This window comes from Rhinatrema bivittatum, chromosome 5 (assembly GCF_901001135.1).
Source record: "Rhinatrema bivittatum chromosome 5, aRhiBiv1.1, whole genome shotgun sequence".
Classification (NCBI taxonomy): domain Eukaryota; kingdom Metazoa; phylum Chordata; class Amphibia; order Gymnophiona; family Rhinatrematidae; genus Rhinatrema; species Rhinatrema bivittatum.
This window is the reverse complement of record NC_042619.1, coordinates 374,355,106-374,378,348: the sequence shown is the minus strand read 5'-3', so window position 1 is coordinate 374,378,348 and position 23,243 is coordinate 374,355,106. Positions and strand designations below refer to the sequence as shown.

The following is a 23,243-nucleotide window of genomic DNA, read 5'->3' as shown; positions in this document are numbered from 1 at the left end:
CACTAGCTGAGATATTGCAAAGACCACCTGAGCAGTGTGAACGATACCCTTTTGTGCTGTCTTCATTGGTGCCGAAGATGCCAGCACCATCAGTCTGAGGCTGCTTTGTTACCCCCTTGTTTGAAAACTCATATTCTCATAGGACATGTAGGATGGTAGTCCTCACATATGGGTGACATCACAGGATGGAGCCCAATCACGGAACGCTTTTGTCAAAGTTTCCAGAACTTTGACTGGCTCCTACTGGGCATGTCCAGCATGGCACTAACCCTGCAGCCAGCAGGGGTCCCCCTTCAGTTTCTTTTTTCTGCGCAGCAGTAGCCTCGCGATTAAGGAGCTCTGTAGAGATTCCTGACAGGAATTTTCCTCACGGAATAATTTAAAGTTAAATTGCCCCACAGGGGTCCCCCTGTTAACTTTTTTCAAGCCGTGGTACTCCGGTAAGTTTCTACCCGTTTTCCGTTGATTATCGTCGAGTTTGGCCCTCGCGGCCTACTGGCCGTCAACTGTACCGCGGCTTGATTTTTTTTTCTATGGCCATGGCATCGGGGGTTCCGTCGGTGCCCCGGACTGTATTCGTACCATGTCCATTACAGGCCCACATAAAGTCTGTGTAATGTGTCTTGGATGAGAGCACGATGTCTTGACCTGCATCAAATGTGCCCTAATTACACCAAAGGGGCGCAAGGCCAGAATGGAGAAGATGGAACTTCTCTTCTGTGCTCAAACCCCGACGCCGTCCATTGCATAGACGTCGTCCGAACCGGCACCGTCAACTTCGTGTCAGCATCGACCACCAACTGGTGACCGCCCGGCATCGACGACTTCTTGGCCATCGACACCCTCTACTCCCCCTCAAGGCCGAGGGGATCGTAGGGAGAAACATCGCCATCGGGACCGAAAGACTCGGACCATCGAGGGAGCGAAATCATCGACCTCGCCATCATCCGAGCCGCCGTCGAAGAAACCCCGTCCAGAAAAGGCACCGACCTCTTCGATGACTGGGTCACCGAGGCAACCCTCCCCTGATGGGGCATCAGGAGCCGCGACTCCGCCTTTAACGGTGGTCCCTCCGGCTATGCCTCTGCCTCCTTCTTCTCTTCCAGAGCTGGGGCTGCTTGTTCCAGGTCTCCGAGAAGAACTGGACCGGATGGTTCAGGAGGCCGACAGGGTGATGCAAAGATTCCAGGTTCCCCCGGCACAGACACCGGCGCCGATAGAGGAACCGACCCGATTCCAGCAGCATTAGCACTGCTGCTATCCAGGATGGAAGCGCTTATCGCCGCTTTTCCACCGATGGACCCCGGGTCACTGATGGCTCCGGTACCCTCCCCGCTTGCTTTGTCATCGGAAGACGAAACACCATGCCGCATCCCTCCATCGGGAGTTCTGCCTCAGCCATCAAGACCGATACAGCCATCGCCACCTATTCGATCGGTGCCGATACGTCCATCAGCGTCATCGAGCCATCCATTGATGCCCTCGATGCCTGCACCGAGACCTTCAATGCCTTCATTGTGCCTCCGGTAATTCCTTCAATTCCTTCGGGGCCTTCAGGTATCCAACCACCCCGTCCCCCTCTAGTTCCTAGAGGGACAGGTGCTGATCCTTATGATACCTGGACTGATGACTCCTCACCAGACACCAATGACTTGCCATCACCACCGTCACCCACTGGGAGTAGAAAGCATTCTCCTCCAGAGGACCTTTCTTTCATAAATTTTGTGAAAGAAATGTCTGAATTGGTTCCCTTCCAATTACAGACTGAACAGGACATCAGATGATGGAGTTGCTCCAATTCCTTGATGCTCCCAAGGAAATAACCTCCATCCCTGTCCACCAAGTTCTTCTGGGCCTCCTCCAGAAGAACTGGGAACATCCTGGCTCCATTGCACCAGTCTACAGAAAAGCTGACACTACCTATTTGGTGCAGTCAGCTCCAGGATTTCAAAACCTCAATTGGATCACCAATCTCTGGTAGTTGAATCTGCACAGAAGAGAGCAAAAAGATCAAAACCTCCCACTTCTTTTCCCCCTGGAAAGGAGCAGAAGTTTCTAGATGCCATTGGTCACCGAGTCTTCCAAGGATCAATGCTCATCTCTCGAATAGCTGCTTACCAACTTTATATGACCCAATATAATAGGGTCATCTTTAAGCAGATACAAGACCTGACAGACTCCCATGCCTCAGCCACTTCAAGAACAGCTACAAACCCTACTTACTAAGGGTTTTGAGGCAGGCAAACATGAGATCAGAACATCTTATGACATCTTTGACACTGCAGCCAGGGTATCTGCATATCTGCAGCTGCTATTTCAGCAAGACGATGGGCCTGGCTCAAATCTTCAGACCTTCGACCTGAAGTCCAGGACAGATTGTCCAACCTCCCCTGTGTTGGAGACAGTCTATTTGGAGAGCAGATTCAAAAGACAGTGGCTGAATTAAAGGACCATCACGAGACCCTAAGACAGCTCTCTCTGATACCTTCGGATTACTTTTCCAAACAGCCCTTCCAGAAGGACTCTAAAAAGTCTTTCTTCCGTCCGAAAAAGTCCTACCCGCCACCAACTAGATCCCGTTCTACGAGACCATTTCTAAAAACACAGTCTCGTCAGACCTGGAAACAAAAGCCACAAACAGCCCCCCAACCGGGCCCTGCTTCTGGCTTTTGACTCTCGCAGCCAGCTTCCATTACCCCACATACCAGTGGGAGGTCGATTGTGCCATTTCAACAACAGGTGGCACTCAATCACCTCAGACCAGTGGGTTCTAGCGATAATTGCTCAAGGATATCATCTCAATTTTCTCTCTATCCCACCGGATTCCCCACCTCTCTCGGAGACCATAAAGACCAGTGATTGAACTTATTGGTTATAAAATCAGCGGTCATCTAGACCTCTTTTTACCAGTTCTGAGGACTTTGTCTCTTAATTACAAAATATTGTTGAAATTAATTAATAAAGCATAATTTTTAACAGCAATTAATAATATGAGGTAACTTATGACTGGTTATTACAGTTAGTCTTGTGCAGGACCAAAATTGGATACTAGCTGTTCCCTTTTTGCTTTGCATTGTGCTCTTTAGACTTCCAGGACGCATACACTTATATTCTTTGCAAATACCTGAGGTTTCTCGTAGGCCCCAAGCACTATCAGTACCAAGTGCTTCCATTCGGCCTCGCATCTGCACCACGAGTCTTCACAAAATGCCTCATCGTGGTTGCAGCCTTCCTCAGGACTCAAGGTGTTTCACGTCTACCCCTATCTAGACGATTGGTTAATCAGGGCTCCGACTCAGCAAGCCGCTCTATCGTCCCTACATCTCACGTTAAACACTCTAAATTCACTCGGATTTCTCATCAATTACGACAAATCCTACTTAGTCCCATCTCAAACCTTATCGTTCATTGGGGCAGACTTGGATACCTTGCAGGCAAGGCTTTCCTGCCTCAACAATGAGCTCTCACTCTCGTGTCTCTGGCGCATCAGCTGCAGTCTCAACATTCAACGACTGCACATCATTTTCTCATCCTCCTGGGACACATGGCATCCTCAGTTCAGGTCACCCCAGTGGACCGCTTGGCCATGAGAGTCATGCAGTGGATTCTAAGGTCGCAATGGACTCAATCCCTTCAGCCCCTGTCGACCATTGTCCACATAACCGACTCACTCCGTCTCGCCTGCTGGACAAATCAGACCAATCTTCTACAGGGCTTGCCCTTTCAGGCGCCAGACCCTCAAATATTTCTCACCACTGATGTTTCCAACTTCGGATGGGGAGCCCACGTGGCCGATCTGCAGACACAAGGTTTTTTGTCTCCAGAGGAAGCCAAAGACCAGATTAATTTCCTGGAGCTGCGAGCAATCCGATACGTGTTTCAGGATCACCTATCCAATCAAGTCATCCTGATCCAGATGGACAACCAGGTGGCCATGTGGTACATCAAGCAGGGAGGAACACAGGAAGCTGCACAGATATGGGCGGAGACCCTCTCCCACTTAGTGTACCTTAGGGCCACCTACTTGTCGGGAGTGGAAAACGTGTTGGCAGACAAGTTGAGTCGCGCCTTCCAACCGCACGAGTGGTCTCTAAATCCCTCAGTAGAGAACACCATCTTCCAAAAATGGGGTTATCCTCAAATAGACCTCTTTGCATCACCCCAGAATTACAGAGTAGGCAATTTCTGCTCTCTCACTCGCAGCCAACATTATCCACCAATGGGTAACCGGTCTCCTACACGCATTCCCTCCACTTCCACTTCTCTCGAAGACTCTCATGAAGTTACGTCAGGACAAGGGAACTATGATCCTGATAGCTCCCCACTGGCCCCGCCAGGTGTGGATTCCAGTACTTCAGGATCTTTCCATTCGCAGGCACATTCCTTTGGGAACAGATCCGCTTCTAATCACTCAAAACAATGGGTTCCTTCGCCACCTCAATCTTCAAGCCTTGTCCCTGACGGCATGGATGTTGAAAGGTTAATCCTTCAGCCTCTTAACCTTTCTGATCCAGTTTCCCGTGTCTTGATTGCTTCACGGAAGCCTTCCACGAGAAAATCTTACTCTTACAAATGGAACAGGTTCGCGTCATGGTGCTCTTCTCAGGCCCTTGATCCCTTTACCTGTCCAATCCCGAAGTTTCTAGACTATCTCTGGCACTTGTCAGTCAGGTCTAAAAACTTCCTCCATCAGAATGCATGTCGGGGATGTCCCTATATCAGTGTCACACGATTTCTGAAGGGCTTGCTTCACCTCAAGCCTCCACTGCGTCCTCTGGCCCCTTCTTGGGACCTCAACCCAGTTTTGGGTCGGCTAATGAAACCACCATTTGAGCCTCTTCATTCCTGCAATCTTCGCTATCTAACATGGAAAGTGATTTTCCTCTTGGCTATCACTTCCGCTCGCAGAGTTAGTGAGTTACAGGCACTAGTTACCTATCCGCCTTACACTAAAAGTCTGCAGGACCGGGGCAGTACATTAGGTTGCACTATATTACTGTTTATTCTGCTGATGGAACTATCAGCCCACTGTATGTTGTAATCATTTTAATATAGTTAATAAAAAGATTTAAACATAAAGGTTTGGATAAGTTCCTAGAGGAAAAATCCATAAACATTAATTAATAAGCTATAGTAGCTTGAGATCTAGTTAATGTTTGGGTACTTGTGACTTGGATTGGACACTGTTAAAAACAGGATGGACCCTTGGTCTGACCCAGTATGGCATATCTTTTGTTCTTAGTTAGCCTCTCTTCTTCAATAGAAGGGAGTTGAGCTTGTCCCATCTCAGGAATGTGGCCAGAGTTTCTGTTCCTGGTACTTTCTAATCCCCATGTAATCAAGGGGTTGAGGCCTATCCTGGATTTAAGGAAGCTGAAAGGATTGTTGGTCTGAGAGAGTTTCAAGATGAACTCCCTCCAGACAATTCTACCTTTCATTCAACCGAGGGATTGGATGTATGGTTTGGATCTGAAAGACACTTATGTGCACATTTCCATTCACCCCCACCCATTGAAAATCCCTTAGGTTCATTGTGAAGGGTGTCACTACCAGTGCAAAGTGCTTTCATTTAGCCTCTCAGTGGCTCCAAAAGTGAAAACGAAATGTCTTGCTCTCATAGCTGCACAACTTTGTCAACAAGGAGTCTGTATATTCCCATACCTGGACAATTGGTGGTGACAGGCTCGTCTCTACCTCAGCACAACCATACGACTTCTCCAGTCCTCAAGATTCTTGGTCATTTTCTCAAAATTCAACTTGGTCGCATCCCAGGCATTTTGTCCTGTTGAAGGAACCAAAGTTTTCATAAGCTTGGTGAAATCCCTTCTACAGTGGTGCTGGAGCTCAGTAAGTTCAGTTCTATTCTTCTGTGTCATATGGTCACAGTAGTGCATGTGGGTCATCTGACTCCTCTGCACATGCAGGGTCTGCAGTGAACCCTCCAAGGCCAGTAGGATCAATTGTTCAGCCATTATCCCATCAGATCTCTGTAATTCCTCAGATGCAAATATCCCTTCAGTGGTGAATGAACCTGGAGAACCTGATGATGGGTCACTCACTGCACATCCTGGCGCATCAATAACTCTATCACAGAGTGGGAAGCAGACATGGGTTTTGCTTGGACCCAGAAACATGGTCCCTAGGAGAGTCTTGCCTGTAAATCAACCTTCTGGAGCTGCTAGCCATCTGTTATACACTGAGGCCTTTCTTCCATCTGCTAAGAACATAAGAAAATGCCATACTGGGTCAGACCAAGGGTCCATCAAGCCCAGCATCCTGTTTCCAACAGTGGCCAATCCAGGCCATAAGAACCTGGCAAGTATCCAAAAACTAAGTCTATTCCATGTTACCATTGCTAATGGCAGTGGCTATTCTCTAAGTGATCTTAATAGCAGGTAATGGACGTCTCCTCCAAGAACTTATCCAATTCTTTTTTAAACACAGCTATACTAACTGCACTAACCACATCCTCTGGCAACAAATTCCAGAGTTTAATTGTGCGTTGAGTAAAAAAGAACTTTCTCTGATTAGTTTTAAATGTGCCCCATGCTAACTTCACGGAGTGCCCCCTAGTCTTTCTATTTTCCGAAAGAGTAAATAACCAATTCACATCTACCCGTTCTAGACCTCTCATGATTTTAAACATCTCTATCATATCCCCCCTCAGCCGTCTCTTCTCCAAGCTGAAAAGTCCTAACCTCTTTAGTCTTTCCTCATAGGGGAGCTGTTCCATTCCCCTTATCATTTTGGTAGCCCTTCTCTGTACCTTCTCCATCGCAATTATATCTTTTTTGAGATGCGGCGACCAGAATTGTACACAGTATTCAAGGTGCGGTCTCACCATGGAGCGATACAGAGGCATTATGATATTTTCCGTTTTATTCACCATTCCCTTTCTAATAATTCCCAACATTCTGTTTGCTTTTTTGACTGCCGCAGCACACTGAACTGACGATTTCAATGTGTTATCCACTATGACGCCTAGATCTCTTTCTTGGGTTGTAGCACCTAATATGGAACCCAACATTGTGTAATTATATCATGGGTTATTTTTCCCTATATGCATCACCTTGCACTTATCCACATTAAATTTCTTCTGCCATTTGGATGCCCAATTTTCCAGTCTCACAAGGTCTTCCTGCAATTTATCACAATCTGTTTGAACTTGACTACTCTGAACAATTTTGTGTCATCTGCAAATTTGATTGTCTCACTCGTCGTATTTCTTTCCAGATCATTTATAAATATATTGAAAAGTAAGGGTCCCAATACAGATCCCTGAGGCACTCCACTGTCCACTCCCTTCCACTGAGAAAATTGTCCATTTAATCCTACTCTCTGTTTCCTGTCTTTTAGCCAGTTTGCAATCCACAAAAGGACATCGCCACCTATCCCATGACTTTTTACTTTTCCTAGAAGCCTCTCATGAGGAACTTTGTCAAACGCCTTCTGAAAATCCAACTGTACTACATTTACTGGTTCACCTTTATCCACATGTTTATTAACTCCATCAAAAAAGTGAAGCAGATTTGTGAGGCAAGACTTGCCTTGGGTAAAGCCATGTTGACTTTGTTCCATTAAACCATGTCTTTCTATATGTTCTGTGATTTTGATGTTGAGAACACTTTCCACTATTTTTCCTGGAACTGAAGTCAGGCTAACCGGTCTGTAGTTTCCCGGATCGCCCCTGGAGCCCTTTTTAAATATTGGGGTTACATTTGCTATCCTCCAGTCTTCAGGTACAATGGATGATTTTAATGATAGGTTACAAATGTTTACTAATAGGTCTGAAATTTCATTTTTTAGTTCCTTTAGAACCCTGGGGTGTATACCATCCGGTCCAGGTGATTTACTACTCTTCAGTTTGTCAATCAGGTCTACCACATCTTCTAGGTTCACCGTGATTTGATTCAGTCCATCTGAATCATTACCCATGAAACCTTCTCCATTACGGGTACCTCCCCAACATCCTCTTCAGTAAACACCGAAGCAAAGAAATCATTTAATCTTTCTGAGATGGACTTATCTTCTCTAAGTGCCCCTTTAACCCCTCGATCATCTAATGGTCCCTCACAGGCTTTCTGCTTCGGATATATTTTTAAAAGTTTTTACTGTGAGTTTTTGCCTCTACAGCCAACTTCTTTTCAAATTCTCTCTTAGCCTGTCTTATCAATGTCTTACATTTAACTTGCCAACGTTTGTGCTTTATCCTATTTTCTTTTGTTGGATCCTTCTTACAGTTTTTGAATGAAGATCTTTTGGCTAAAATAGCTTCTTTCACCTCCCCTTTTATTATTTTTTTTTCAATTTTTTATTTATTGCATTTTCACCATTTACACAAATAAACCATTGTGATTGAAATTATAGGTTATATATTGATATAATTTTAAGAAAACTAAAAGCAATAATCGTACAGTAACCAATCAATATTAAGAAATATTGAAGGGGGTGAATAGAAACCTCTAAGGAGTGTAAAACTTCAAGGTTAACATGAAAAAAGAAATTTAAAGGTGACCAATACCCAGCCATTCTAAACCTATTTAGCACCTACTGCCATTTCCTATATCGCAGTTAGTTGGTGAGAATCTATGAAAAAACGAAGTTGCGAGGGTTCAAAAAAAACATACATGGAGTCTAAATACTTGACTACGCATTTACAGGGGTAACGAAGGGTAAACTGTGAACAAATAACCATCGCTTCTTCTCTCAATTGAATGAATTTTTTCCTCCTTTCTTGTGTTGGCCTCGTAATGTCCGGAAAAAGCCATACCTTTTGGCCATAGAATACTGCAGACCTATTTCGGAAAAACATCTTCAATATGTTATTCTTTTCTGATTGAAAAGCAAAAGATACGAAAAGAGTTCCTCTTGCTGTTACTACGTCCTCAACAGAAAGTTCCAGTACTTCTGAAATATTTAGTTGGTCTTGCTGATCATGACTCTGCTGTTCATCTTTTCTTTTTGCTGGTAAGTAATATGCTTTAGTAATCAAAGGCATTGCCTCCAAGGGAATTTTCAAGACAAGATTTAAGTATTTTTTGAACAACTCCAGTGGTGTTATAAGAGTAATGATTGGAAAATTTAAAACTCTTATATTACCACTCCTAATCACATTTTCAAGATTTTCTATCTTTTTGTCAGTCACTGTCTCTTTTTGTATTACATGGTGTTGAAAAGTTTCCAAATTTTTAACTTTTTCTTCCATCTCCTGCATTTTCTGTTCTTGCTTTTCAGCCCTTCTTTCACTTTCAACACTATGTTTATTCGTTTCCACGCACATCCTGGATAGATTTAAAATAGCATTTTCAACTGCTGCTAATGCGACCCAAATAGTATCCATTGTGACAACTTCAGGCTTTACCAAAAAAGAAGTCAATTGCCTGAACTCACCACCACTTGCGATTCCAATGGCAGTTTCCCTTCCCTCATCCAGGGTCGGACTGGGTGTTGTTATACCCAGCTGCGGTGTTCCTTTGGGGTCTCTCTCACCCTGAGCTCGATGCTCTGCGAGGTACCCCTGCGAAGTTGCCTGCATTGTCCCGCGGCCTTCCATACACTGCGGTAGGGAGGGAGTCTCGGGTGCGACGGGACTTAGCGAGATTTTGTTAGCCAGGGGCTGAGATGCACGCTCCTCATCTCTGCCCTCCGCGGCTATCGCTCCTGGAACTACAGGCGTGGGCGTTGAGGTGAAGAAGGCTGGAATTGTAGCTTTAGTTAATTCCCCAGCACTGGTAAGTGGCAAGCTCTCCCTGAGCCGAGCCTTGCGTTTCCTGTGAGGCATTTCAAAGGTAAATATTTCAGGTTTGAGGAGAAAAAGAAACGCGATGCCTTCACACACCTCTCACTTGGCCGCCATCTTAACTCCACCCCCCCCCCGACATCTCACCTCCCCTTTTAACCATGCCGATAATCGTTTTGCTCTCATAGAATCTTAATTCAGACAGACAATCAGGTGGCCATGTTTTATGTAAACAAGCAAAGAGTCATGGGCTAGTATGCCTTCTGCGAGGAAGCCCTCCAAATTTGGTCATGGGCCTGTCATTACAATGCACATCTCCAGGTGACCTACCTACTGAGAATACAGAATACATTAGCGGACCATCTCAATATAATTTTTCAATCATTCAAGAGGTCTTGGATCATTAATTCACAAATAATTCACAGGACAAAAGAAAGATTGAGAAATTCAGCTCCATGCATCTGAGCAAAAACAGATTAACTCCCCATGCTTTTGTGCTAGACTGGAGCATCGGTCTACTCTGTGTTCTTGACAGTTCCTCTCATTGCCAGAATTGTCCAGAAGGTCTTTCAGGACAAAGCGAGGGTAATTCTCATATCACCAACTTGGCTAAGGCAAGATGTGGTATCTATATCTCATCCATCTGTGCATTCAGACTTAGATTCCCTTGGGATGGGGGGACTCTGATTGTCCTCACACAAGAAGACAGTAAACTCTGTCATCTACACTTGCCATCACTGGCCCTCACACTGTGGTTGTTGAATATAGCAGCAGTTTCCTCCTTATTCCTTCCTAGAAAGGTGAAAGATATGCTGATTTCAGCCAGGAAGTCTTCATAAGGAAAATCCTTCAGTTTCAAGTGGAAGAGGTTCTTGACATGGTGTGGGACCAGCCCTACTAGATTCATTCTCCTGTGGGACTTGCTTCAATATCTATTCTTCCTCAGGCCTCAGCACCTCTTCAGTCAAGGTTCATCTCAGCGCCATTACATCGTATTGCCAGCAAGTGGAAGGAATTCTGATCTCTCTTCACCCTTTAATAAATTCATGAAAGATCTTTGGCATTCTAAGCCTCTAGTCAATAAACCTCCAGTGACTTAGGACTTCAGTATAGTCCTAACTCAACTCTTGAAACCTGCCTTCGAACCTATCAAATCAGTGGACTTGAAGTTTCTCACCTGGAAATGTTTTTTTTTTCTTGTTGCCGTCACCTCAGCACAAAGAGTAAGCAAATTTGCAGGCTTTGGTTTCATATTCACCATGCTGCAATTTTTTCACAATGGGGTGGTTATGCGTGCTCGCTCTAATTTCCATCTGAAAGTGGTGTCCGTGTTCCACATTAACCAAGTTAATATGTTGCCAGCCTTCTTTCCAAGACCACATGTGCACAAAACAGAATGTGATCTTCACTCCTTGGATTGCTAAAGAGCCTTGGTATATTACTTAATGAGAACTCAACCTCATAGTCAAGTTTCTTAACTGTTTGTTTCCTTTGATCTTAATAGATTGGGAAGGGCAATTGCCAAAAGAATTCTATTTGGCTAGCGGACTGTATAGCACACTATTATGTGCTTGCTTGCTTACAGATTCTGTCAAATATCATCAATTGTGAGAGCCATGGTGATTTTAGTGGTTCACTTAAGGCCATTTCCAATGAATACACATGCAAAGCTGCTACTTGATTGTACATAAGAACATGCCATACTGAGTCAGACCAAGGGTCCATCAAGCCCAACATCTTGTTTCCAACAGTGGCCAATCCAGGCTACAAGTACCTGGCAAGTACTGGCAAGCACTATACTGTATCAGCCCGTAAGTTAGTTGGATAAAGGCCAATTTTCAGCATTATCCAACTGACACAGACTAATTTTAGGACAGCAAAATAGCAATACTAAAGTTAACCAGAAAAACTAATTTGTCTAACTTTAAGCCAGCTAACAACCAAATATGGACCTCGATATGTACATAGATATATCACATTCATAAGCAGTTGTCTTTTTTAAGAGGAAAAATGTTGAAAAGGAAATACTGAAATTCTTTGCAAATTACATAATAACATAAGAAATGCCATACTGCGTTAGACCAAGGGCCCATGAAAACCAGCATCCTATCTCCAAAGGTGGCCAATCTAGGTCACAAGTACCTAGCAAGATCCCAAACAGTAAATAGATTTCATATTGTTAATGGCAATAAGTAAGAGCTTTCCCCAAGTCCACCTGGTCAATAACAGTTTATGGACTTCTCGTTCAGTAACTTGTCCAAACCTTTTTTTAAACCCAGTTATACTAACTGCTTTAACCAGAACCTCTGGCAATGAATTTTAGAGCTTATTGGAGCATTGAGTGAAAAAGAATTTTCTTATGTTTAAAATTTGCTACTTGCTAACTTCATGCAGTGTTCCTTCTCTTTGTGTTTTTATGAAAGATTTTATTCTTGATTTATTTATTCCAATCCACCTGTGATTTTATAGACCTCTATCATATACCTCTCAGCCATCTCTTCTCCAAGCTGAATAGCCCTAACCTCTCTATCCTTTTTGGATAGGGGAGCCTTTCCATCCCCTTTATCATTTTGGTACCTTTTCCAGTTCAACTGTATCCTTTTTGAGATTCGGCAACCAAAACCTCACACAGTATTCTAGGTGCGATCTCACCATGGAGCGATACAAAGGCATTATGACATTTTCCATTTTATTTTCTCTTCCTTTCCTAATAATTCCGAACATTGTTTGTTTGGCTCCTGTCACACTCTGAGCCAAGGATTTCAAAGTAGTGTCCACGATGACTCCCAGATCCTTTTCCTGGATGGTAACTCCTAGTGTGGAACCTAACAGTATGCAAGAGTGGGTTACTTTTCTCTATGTGCATCACTTTGCACTTGTCCATATTAAATTTCATGTGCCATTTGGATGCCCAGTCTTCCAGTCTCACAAGGTCTTCCTACAATTTATCACAATCTGCTTGCGATTTAATAACTCAAAATAATTTTGTATTGTCTGTAAATTTGATCACTTTGCTCATCTTTCCTTTTTCCAGATCGTTTATAAATATATTAAAAAGTCTATATTAAAAAGAAGTATGAATTCTAAGTTGAACTTGTCTGATACAAAGGGTCTCAGGCAGCCTCACACCAGTAGTTTGGAATGGATTAGCTCTGATTTGCTACACAGAATGTTAAGTGGCAGACTCCATTTTACTCCTGGCTTCAACCAACATGGAGACTGTCCTATATAAGAAATATAGACATCACTTTCCAGCACTGAGCATCGGATTGTCAACCTTCGTTGTATTGCTGCCATATGTACTGGCAACATAGTACTCACTAATGGTTATCTGTTCTTTTCCTTGTTTAAGCTTCGAGTTGTTTACCCAGATGTTTCATTTCCTCTTGAAGATTTGGAAGAACTGTACGATTTGTTTAAGGTAAAAACATTGGGAAGGTAGCAAGAGCCTTATGCATTGTGCCCTAATTTCACTGACGTAGTGAAACACAGCTAATATTTTTTATTTAAATGTTTGTCATTGTTTTACATACAAGATATTTCACATAGTTTTGCAGCTCAATATTCTAATCTCATGTGCCATATCAGTTTTGCTACAGTTTCTTTTTCTAAATTATAGAACCATGCACAGTTGAAGAAATACTGCTGTCAGCAAGTTGATTGTGGAAGCAATAGCAACATAAATATTTGTTTGTTTATATATAACAATCTAAAAATATTTTTCATTTTCAAGATAATGTTAAGCAATTTGATATATAACCCATCTAATTTAAAGGAAGCCATTTCATTTGAGTGCTGCCAACTGTGATATATATTACCTTTTGCTTCAATATTTACCCGCTGAAATGACAACATATTATTAGCCTAGTTTCCTACCAAGTAAATGGCTTGTCTAAGGACTTAGAATCTTTCATCCAGTTTTATTCATTTCTTCCACAGATAGATCCCCAGCTCACACGTTTCAAATGTCCTTGAAAAATTGCTGTTTGTTTTTTTTTTTTAGCTTCCTTTCCTATAAAGAAACTGGCCAGTTCAGTTGCAGTCTTAGAGAAATCAGAGCACATTGTATCTAGAAAGTATTTCTTTTCCCGCTCTCTCTGAAGTTCAGGGCAGGATACAGGAAAACATACACTATATAAAAACATCATCTTCAGGAGATCACATGATGCCGTGAGCTGGTGAGGATTCTTCCCTTGTCTGTTCTGGGTGCTATCCCCAGATATTCATCATCATTAGCAGCACTTAGTTAACCGTTTCAGGTCTGAATTTCTGTAGTCTGATAGCAAAATTTTGGGAACACTCTTCACACACTTTTTAGCTGGCTTTGTCGACCAGGTCATGAAAAGAGGACAAAGCAAAGGGCTGTGCAGTCGATTCAAAAATGGCCGATGGGGGGATGGAATCTGAGCCCAACTCCCTGAATGACCTGAGTGTGGCAGGGCCTGCCTAAGCAGCGATTGCCAAACTAGACACTAAGGCAGTGGTTCTCAACCCTGTCCTGGGGACCCCCCCAGCCAGTCGGGTTTTCAGGATATCCACAATGAATATGCATGAGAGCATATTTGCATGTTATGGAGGCAGTGTATGCAAATTTTCTCTCGTGCATATTCATTGTGGATATCCTGAAAACCCGACTGGCTGGGGGGGGGGGGTCCCCAGGACAGGGTTGAGAACCACTGCACTAAGGCCTAGATTCATCAAATTGCTATAAATATAGCAGAAATAGTGCCCATGATTTAAAAAAAATGAGGGTGGTTAGGTTTAAGTTCCTGTCTACCGCATTGCATAGGCAATTTTTGCAAAGCACAATACATTATTGCGTTGCATCAGTGCGGTGCGCGTTGATTTATGCATGATGTTACTTTTTTGGTTTATATATACTGGCTTCCTGCAGCTGCCTCTTTGAGGGTGTGTCAGGTGTTAGAGAGAGGAGAGTTGGTGAGCTTAGTAGTGGGAGTAGGAGATTTTTTATTTGATTACCTGAGTGTGTGGTCTGGTCTTCTTTTGTAATCTGGTCTTCTGTTGTAATCTGTTTCCCTTTACCTTGGTCTGTTGTCTTCTTTGTTGGAGTGAAAGTGTTTGTTATTCCAGTTTGTCTGTCTGCCTTTTTGTGCGGAGGAGTGAGGAGGAGGAGTGGTGGTGGTGTTGGAGGAGGATTGGTGATGGTGTGGAGGAGGAGGAGTAGTTGACAGGATGGAGCATGAGAAGCGTGAGGAGAGGGAGGAAAGAGGAGAGGAGGCAGGAGGATGAGGGCAGGCGTGCTAGGAGGAGGAATAGAAGTAGGGACAGGAGTAGCGATAGGGAAGGAATAGGAGGAGGCGGGAAGAGGATAGGTAGGCAAGTGCGGCAGGAGGAGGACAGTAGGCTAGAGAGGGCAGAGAGGACAAGAGTTGGTAGGGCAGGTGCAGGGGGGGGGAGGAAGGGAGGGGAGAGGGGAGTGGGAGCAAGAGTGAGGAAAAGGACACCTCTCCAGATGCAGAAGTGGCACCCTGTTCTGGCAGCAGGGCATGCCTGTCTGAGTGAAGTTCAGCGCGGAGTACAATGAGATGATAATCGCAGGGGTTTGGAGAATTATGCAGTGCTCTTCGGCTTCTGGGCAGCCAAGACATCGAGGGCATCCAAGGGCCAGAACTGGTGCACATTGCCCAGGCTGTATCCAGGTGCAGTGACGTGAAACGTAGTGTGGAGCAGGTGGCCCATAAGCAGGGCCAGCACATCCATTAGGCGAACTTAAGCACCTATGGCGCCGACCCTTAAGGGGCACCAAAGAGCAGCCAGATGGTGCCATGAGTGGAGCCGCTCGCAGCAAAGAGGCGTAGAGATTTGTTGGGCTGCAAGCAGGGTGCATTGCTTGCAGCCCTGAGAAGCATACAGTGGGTGGCGCGAACGAGATAGGAGGGGTTGGGCCCAAGACTGGAGCGGCGTGACTAGGGTGGGGCGGGTACAAGACAGAAGTCACCTAGGGCACATACTAGCTTTGCACCAGCCCTGTCCACAAGTACCGCAACATCAAGACCCAACTGAAAACAAATGTCTAACCGGAACAAATATATATGACAGACCGGAGGAGGAGCCCCTTGTTCAATTGTATTGATACCAGTGGAAGAGCTCCTCATCCAGCGACTGGGACCACATGTCTTTGAGGACATGGCTGAGCAACTGAACACTACGCGAGCTGGTGCCGATAAGTTTACCTCATCTGTAAATTGCAAGGCTGCTACAGTTGTCCACATTATTTGGTATGTGAAGCTCACATTGATTGAGATGCAAAGTGTACATCTTATGCCAAACCAGTACATGTGTACTTCTCGGCATTGGTACTTATGCTATCCTCTTTGTTTACACAACTCTTGCCCAGGACTCTGCCTGTCCAGCCACCAAGCCCCAGGGACCAGCAGCGCTGCAGCACTTTTCCGGGCACCTTTACTCATGGATACACAGATGCAGTTCAGAGAGGAGGAGAAAAAAGAGCAGCAACATCATCCTCCTGAGCACATGAGGATGCTGGAACCCCTCAGCTCAGCAAGCCCTCTCAATGTCAGCTTAAACATAACAGATTTCATGGAGGAACCCAGGCTGCAGTAGGAGCCATTTGAGCCACCACAACCTCTCTCGAGCACACTAAGTCGCCAGCAAGAGGCAGCAGGCACTAAATAGGAGAGCCCACCAGCCACATCATGCCAGATAATGCTGAAGATTGGGGTTATGCTGCTAACGTAGGGCCTCCCATTATGTGTCCCTTAGTCACAGAATGGGAGAAAAGCCTCAGTAAATCAGGCAGTTAGCCAGATAATGGCACTCTGCCCCAAAAAGCCCTCGGACCCTCCCTGACATAGCTGGATAACATTTTAGCCAGATAAGTTATCCACCTATATCAGGGGCAGTCAGACCGATGGGATTTTAAATCCTGACATTTGTCTAGCAGAGTGCAAAACTAAGTACAAATTCTGTGAATATGGACCTCCTAGTACTCTGGTAAAGAACATAGCTCAGCAAGTAGCTGGTTCCAAAGATTGGGGCCTACACAACTAAAAGCCTATGTCAATGTAGAAGACAGATTAACTTTCTGAAAGATGGCTCTTTTAGTAGCCCTTTTCTTGCAAAGATCTGAGTTGTTGGCTTGGTGTATATAGAAACAAAGAGTTCATAAGAAAATTTGCTTGCAGACCACGAACAGACATACAAATAAATATTTTAATTAGAACATAAGAACATAAGAAAATGCCATACTGGGTCAGACCAAGGGTCCATCAAGCCCAGCATCCTGTTTCCAACAGTGGCCAATCCAGGCCATAAGAACCTGGCAAGTACCCAAAAACTAAGTCTATTCCATGTTACCATTGCTAATGGCAGTGGCTATTCTCTAAGTGAACTTAATAGCAGGTAATGGACTTCTCCTCCAAGAACTTATCCAATCCTTTTTTAAACACCGCTATATTAACTGCACTAACCACATCCTCTGGCAAATTCCAGAGTTTAATTGTGCTTTGAGTAAAAAAGAACTTTCTCTGATTAGTTTTAAATGTGCCCCATGCTAACTTCATGGAGTGCCCCCCTAGTCTTTCTACTATCCGAAAGAGTAAATAACCAATTCACATCTACACGTTCTAGACCTCTCATGATTTTAAACACCTCTATCATATCCCCCCTCAGTTGTCTCTTCTCCAAGCTGAAAAGTCCTAACTTCTTTAGTCTTTCCTCATAGGGGAGCTGTTCCATTCCCCTTATCATTTTGGTAGCCCTTCTCTGTACCTTCTCCATCGCAATTATATCTTTTTTGAGATGGGGTGACCAGAATTGTACACAGTATTCAAGGTGCGGTCTCACCATGGAGCGATACAGAGGCATTATGACATTTTCCGTTTTATTCACCATTCCCTTTCTAATAATTCCCAACATTCTGTTTGCTTTTTTGACTGCCGCAGCACACTGAACCGACATTTTCAATGTGTTATCCACTATGACACCTAGATCTCTTTCTTGGGTTGTAGCACCTAATATGGGAACCCAACATTGTGTAATTATAGCATGGGTTATTTTTCCCTATATGCATCACCTTGCACTTATCCACATTAAATTTCATCTGCCATTTGGATGCCCAATTTTCCAGTCTCACAAGGTCTTCCTGCAATTTATCACAATCTGCTTGTGATTTAACTACTCTGAACAATTTTGTGTCATCTGCAAATTTGATTCTCACTCGTATTTCTTTCCAGATCATTTATAAATATATTGAAAAGTAAGGGTCCCAATACAGATCCCTGAGGCACTCCACTGTCCACTCCCTTCCACTGAGAAAATTGTCCATTTAATCCTACTCTCTGTTTCTTGTCTTTTAGCCAGTTTGCAATCCACGAAAGGACATGGCCACCTATCCCATGACTTTTTACTTTTCCTAGAAGCCTCTCATGAGGAACTTTGTCAAACACCTTCTGAAAATCCAAGTATACTACATCTACCGGTTCACCTTTATCCACATGTTTATTAACTCCTTCAAAAAAGTGAAGCAGATTTGTGAGGCAAGACTTGCCCTGGGTAAAGCCATGTTGACTTTGTTCCATTAAACCATGTCTTTCTATATGTTCTGTGATTTTTATGTTTAGAACTCTTTCCACTATTTTTCCTGGCACTGAAGTTAGGCTAACCAGTCTGTAGTTTCCCGGATCGCCCCTGGAGCCCTTTTTAAATATTGGGGTTACATTTGCTATCCTCCAGTCTTCAGGTACAATGGATGATTTTAATGATAGGTTACAAATTTTTACTAATAGGTCTGAAATTTCATTTTTTAGTTCCTTCAGAACTCTGGGGTGTATACCATCCGGTCCAGGTGATTTACTACTCTTCAGTTTGTCAGCCAGGCCTACCACATCTTCTAGGTTCACCGTGATTTGATTCAGTCCATCTGAATCATTACCCATGATACTCCTCTTGGAGGAGAAGTCCATTAACTGCTATTAATGAAGTTTAGTTAGGGAATAGCCACTGCTATTAATTGCATCAGTAGCATGGGATCTTCTTGGTGTTTGGGTACTTGCCTGTATTGGTGTTTGGTATTTGTAGCCTGGATTGGCCACTGTTGGAAACAGGATGCTGGGCTTGATGGACCCTTGTCTGACCCAGCATGGGCAATTTCTTATGTTCTTATGCCACTTTTGGGGGATGTCCCTTAGCAAACAGGTATTTTATATAGATCCACATGCCAGGCCAGTACAGAGATGGCAGCCAGTCTAGGGAGGTCTTCCTGGTCCCAAGCAACAGAAGACCTCATAGCTGTCTGCTCTTGGGCTGTGGAGAACCTCTAGTCCAGTGGTTCTCAATAGGTGTGTCGGGACACACTGGTGTGTCGCGAGGTCCTGGGAGGTGTGTTGCAGGGCCAGCAGATGGCTGCCTCCTTATCATCCCCAGTGAGAGTTGGTTGACTTTTATTTATTTATTTATTTATTTATTTTTAATTTTTATATACCGGAATTCCTGTATGCAATACAAATCAATCCGGTTTACAAGTAACGAAAAGGTTGCCCTGGTCTGGGAGGTTAGACCGGGGTTTTTTTACATAGAACATTGAACAATAACAATCAACCATTGAACATTATTACAAGGAACATTGAAAGTAACAATAATATTTAACCAAATAACAAATAACCTTATTCGTGTATTGAATAGTATGTGTGTGTTCACCTTTTTTCAAGCAACTTTAGTAGCGTATATGGTCTGCAGTAAGCGGTTATATAAAGGTGAATAATGACTGTTAAATGGACATGCGAATAAGCAAGTTCGGGTATGAAATTAAGTGTCAAGGTGTTAGTGACACCCTGCAATGGTTGGATCTGAAAGTCAGGAGGAGGTGCCTAGTTACACTCTGGGAATTGGAACGCTTGCCTGAAGAGCCAAGTTTTTAACCTTTTTTTGAACTCTGGTAGATTGGGTTCGAGTCGTAGGTCTGGTGGGAGCGCATTCCATTGGTGTGGTCCCGCAGTGGAGAGTGCTCTTTTTCTTAGTGTTGATTTGGCAGGCGCTGCGACTAATGTGCCTTTGTAGGCGCTTCTGATGGGTCTGGAAGATAAGTGTGGACGAAGTTGAGTTTGTAGAGATATAGGTTATGAATTGCTTTATGAATGATGGTTAAGGTTTTATATAGGATTCTCTGTTTGGGTAGCCAGTGGAGGTTGCTCAAGATGGGGGTAATATGGTCTCTTCTATTGGTGTTAGTTAGGATTCTGGCTGCGGCATTTTGTACCATCTGTAGGGGTTTGATGCCCTTACATTGGGCCTGAAGGGAGGCTACTCTCACTTCTTTCTGGCCCAGTGAGAGGCTGTTTCCTCCTTCACCCAGATCAAAGCGAGACATTGCTAGCTCCTTCATTGGAACAGACTGGGAGGGAACTGGGAAAGGCCTACCTGTGTCATCTCGTGTATTTTTTTAAAATCCCTCCCGTTGCGTGCATGACTGATACCTGCCTCTACATGCACACGTGCGCGCGGGTATCGTATTTTATAACATGCGTACAGCGCACATGGACCCAGGAACCAGGTCAGCGGGAGCAGTGTGGACATACACATGATTCCAATATTAGCAGCAAGAAAGACATTTGTTCTGTTTGTCACTTTCTGGCATTTACTCTCACTGTATGGCAATCCAGCAAACTAGAAGATAACCAACATTCCATCCTCATTGCCAAGTGTAGTGGGTTGGTGGAATGGTAATGTTTGCCATGTAGTCTGATTCACAAAACACACCAAGAAAACAATGGCACATGACTGCAATAGCTTATAGGTGTAATAAGGAAGGCAATTCACCTGGTGTATTGCCAACCGCAGAGGTTTGTAAGAATCACGTGATACTAGAGGTAGATGCTGGTTACAAAACATTTATTTACAAGCACAGACTAGCCAAGAAGAAAGCATTTGCATATGTAACACTAATGCAGAATTATTGACAAACAGTATTTATAATAATATACAGAAATAAGGAAAGTAACAAATATGTTTGCACACAAACTTTTAGCAATATGCTGAGAGTGTTCCCTCCTTCTCTCCTTTGCTGTAGGATGATTTATTTGGGAATACAAACTCAGGGACCACTTCTCATCTAGTCAGGCAGGATTCCAAGGTTCTCTGCCTAATACTATCCTTATATATCATTTTTTCCCTTTGATATATGTTTCAGAGTAACATGCTTATCATATTGGCTAACTGCTAAGCTATCCCCACACTAGCTTCAATGGAAGTAGGCTTCCTGTTCCCATGTACATGTCCCACACAACATGTCTGCAGCTGTTTCTCTGTTTCCTTTTACTTTTATCAAGGCAGCCTCGAATATTTGTAAATTTCTGGCTCACTGTTAACCCTGGCTTTACTGTCACATCTACATTCTTCATGTTCTAGGTACATATACACTAAGGAGCGGATTTTTAATGCCCTGCGCGCCTATTTTGCATAGGCCGCCGGCGCGCGCAGAGCCCCGGGACGCGCGTAAGTCCCGTGGTTTTTTACAAGGGACGGGAGGGGGCGTGTCGGGGGCGTGGCCGAACGACGCGGCATTTCGGGGGCGTGACAAGGAGTTTTGGGGGAGGTGACACGGGCGTGGTTTCGGCCCGGGGGCGTGGCCGCGGCCTCCGGACCAGCCCCCGGGATCGGAACACGGACGGGGCAGCCGGCCGACGCGCGCAGATTTACGTCTGCTTTTTGCAGGCGTAAATCGTGCGATAAAGGTAAGGGGGGGTTTAGATAGGGCCGGGGGGATGGGTTAGGTAGGGGAAGGGAGGGCGAAGGAAAGTTCCCTCCGAGGCCGCTCCGAAATTGGAGCAGCCTCGGAGGGAACAGGCAGCGCGCACTGGGCTCGGCGCGCGCAGGTTGCACAAATGTGCACCCCCTTGCGCGCGCCGACCCCGGATTTTATAAGATACGCACGGCTACGCGCGTATCTTATAAAATCCAGCATACTTTTGTTTGCGCCTGGTGCGCAAACAAAAGTACGCGATCGAGAAATTTTTTAAAATCTACCCGTAAACATCCACACCACACACAGATCCTAAAGCCAGGGTGCTGTTAAAGGGGAGCTCTCCGATATTTTCAGTTTGATGTGAGGAAATTGGCAGGGCTGCCCATTGTCCTCTTTGTTATTTCTGCTGTTTTCAGAACCCTTATTGCATAAGGTATTGATGGATATGGTGATCGAGAGTGCCCACATTGGGAATCAGCACTTTAAAATAGCCGCTTTTTCAGATGATCTGGTTTTCTTGCCGAACCCAGAACTTTCCCTTGGTCATTTTCTAATTATTTTTGGTTAGTATGGCTCGCTAACTGGTTTCAAGCTTAATTGTGAAGTTGGATGCCATGCCTTTTCTAAGGAGTTTGAATGATACTTGAAGACCAGAGTTTCCATTGAGATGGGAAGATGGGGCTTTCATGTATCTGGGGGTGAAGGTGACTGAGGATCCCTAAAAGATGTATGAGGCAAATACTGAGTCCCTTTTGGAGTTTGCAAAGCAGCATTTTCAACATTGGCAGAATTTACCATTGACACTCGCAGGGAAAGTTAATCAGTTTAAGATGACGTTATTTTCTAAATGGCTATGTTTTACAGATCCTGCCATTTTGGTTACTGAAAAAAAGATGTCAAGCGATTGGACCACTACCTTCTCCGATTTTTTGTGGCAGACGAGCTAAACCAAGAATTGTTCTGTTCTGGCTTAGTTGTGAGTGTAAGCAGGGTTGCTATGGGTTGCCGGACATGGAGGTCTACTATAGAGTTTGCTTACTTCATATCAGGAGAGATTGGTTATATTCTTCATCTGTATATATGGACTGGTTGTTTGAGAAGGCTTTTCTGCATCCAGTACATCCAGGTTTTGCCCTACATGCAGATATGTCTACTTTACCATCCTCTTTGGTGGCTAGTGCATTGTTTTTCCCACTTCGTAGGGTTTGGAAGTTCTTGGTGGAGCTCTTTAAATTTGATTTTAGAATAATGCCCTATCTCTCTCTGAGGGGGAATTTAGATTTTTTTCCCCAGGCATACAGTCTAGTTGCTTTCAGACTTAGGAGGCTTACGGTTTGCATCATCTTTTGGGGAATCCTGGGGAAATATTTATCTTTCAAGAGCTACAGGGTTAGTTCAGCTTGCCTGATAAGGCATTGTTTTCCTGTTTTCAGGGTCAACATTATGTGGAATCCCTCCATAAAAAGGGATTGGATATAGCTCTCCAGGATCATATAGAGATAGTCTTCTGTGTAGACAGAGTAGCTCGCTCTACTGTTTCCAGATTGCGGAAATCCATACATATGGAAGCCCTGGCTATTTCATATAGCGACATACAGCAGAAATGAGCAAAAGACAATGGACTAGAAGTATCATCTCAATAGCTAGGTAAAGCTTTTCAGGAGGTTTCTACTCTTGATGGAAAATATGATGTTACAAGATGCTCAGTTTAAGTTACTGCATAGAGCACTGATGGTGAACTCCTGTCCTTGAGTGCCATAAACAGGCCAGGTTTTCAGAATG

At 44.1% G+C, this 23,243-nt stretch overlaps 1 protein-coding gene across 4 annotated transcripts in view; it reads left to right on the top strand.

The window, feature by feature from the left end:
• Nucleotides 1-23,243, top strand: part of TBC1D8 (TBC1 domain family member 8) — a 438,780-nt gene that overhangs the window by 337,877 nt on the left and 77,660 nt on the right. For all 4 annotated transcript variants that reach the window (XM_029604799.1, XM_029604801.1, XM_029604802.1 and 1 more), the window contains one exon: nucleotides 13,092-13,160. In XM_029604799.1, the coding sequence (XP_029460659.1) occupies nucleotides 13,092-13,160 (69 nt within the window). The remainder of the gene's footprint in view (nucleotides 1-13,091; nucleotides 13,161-23,243) is intronic.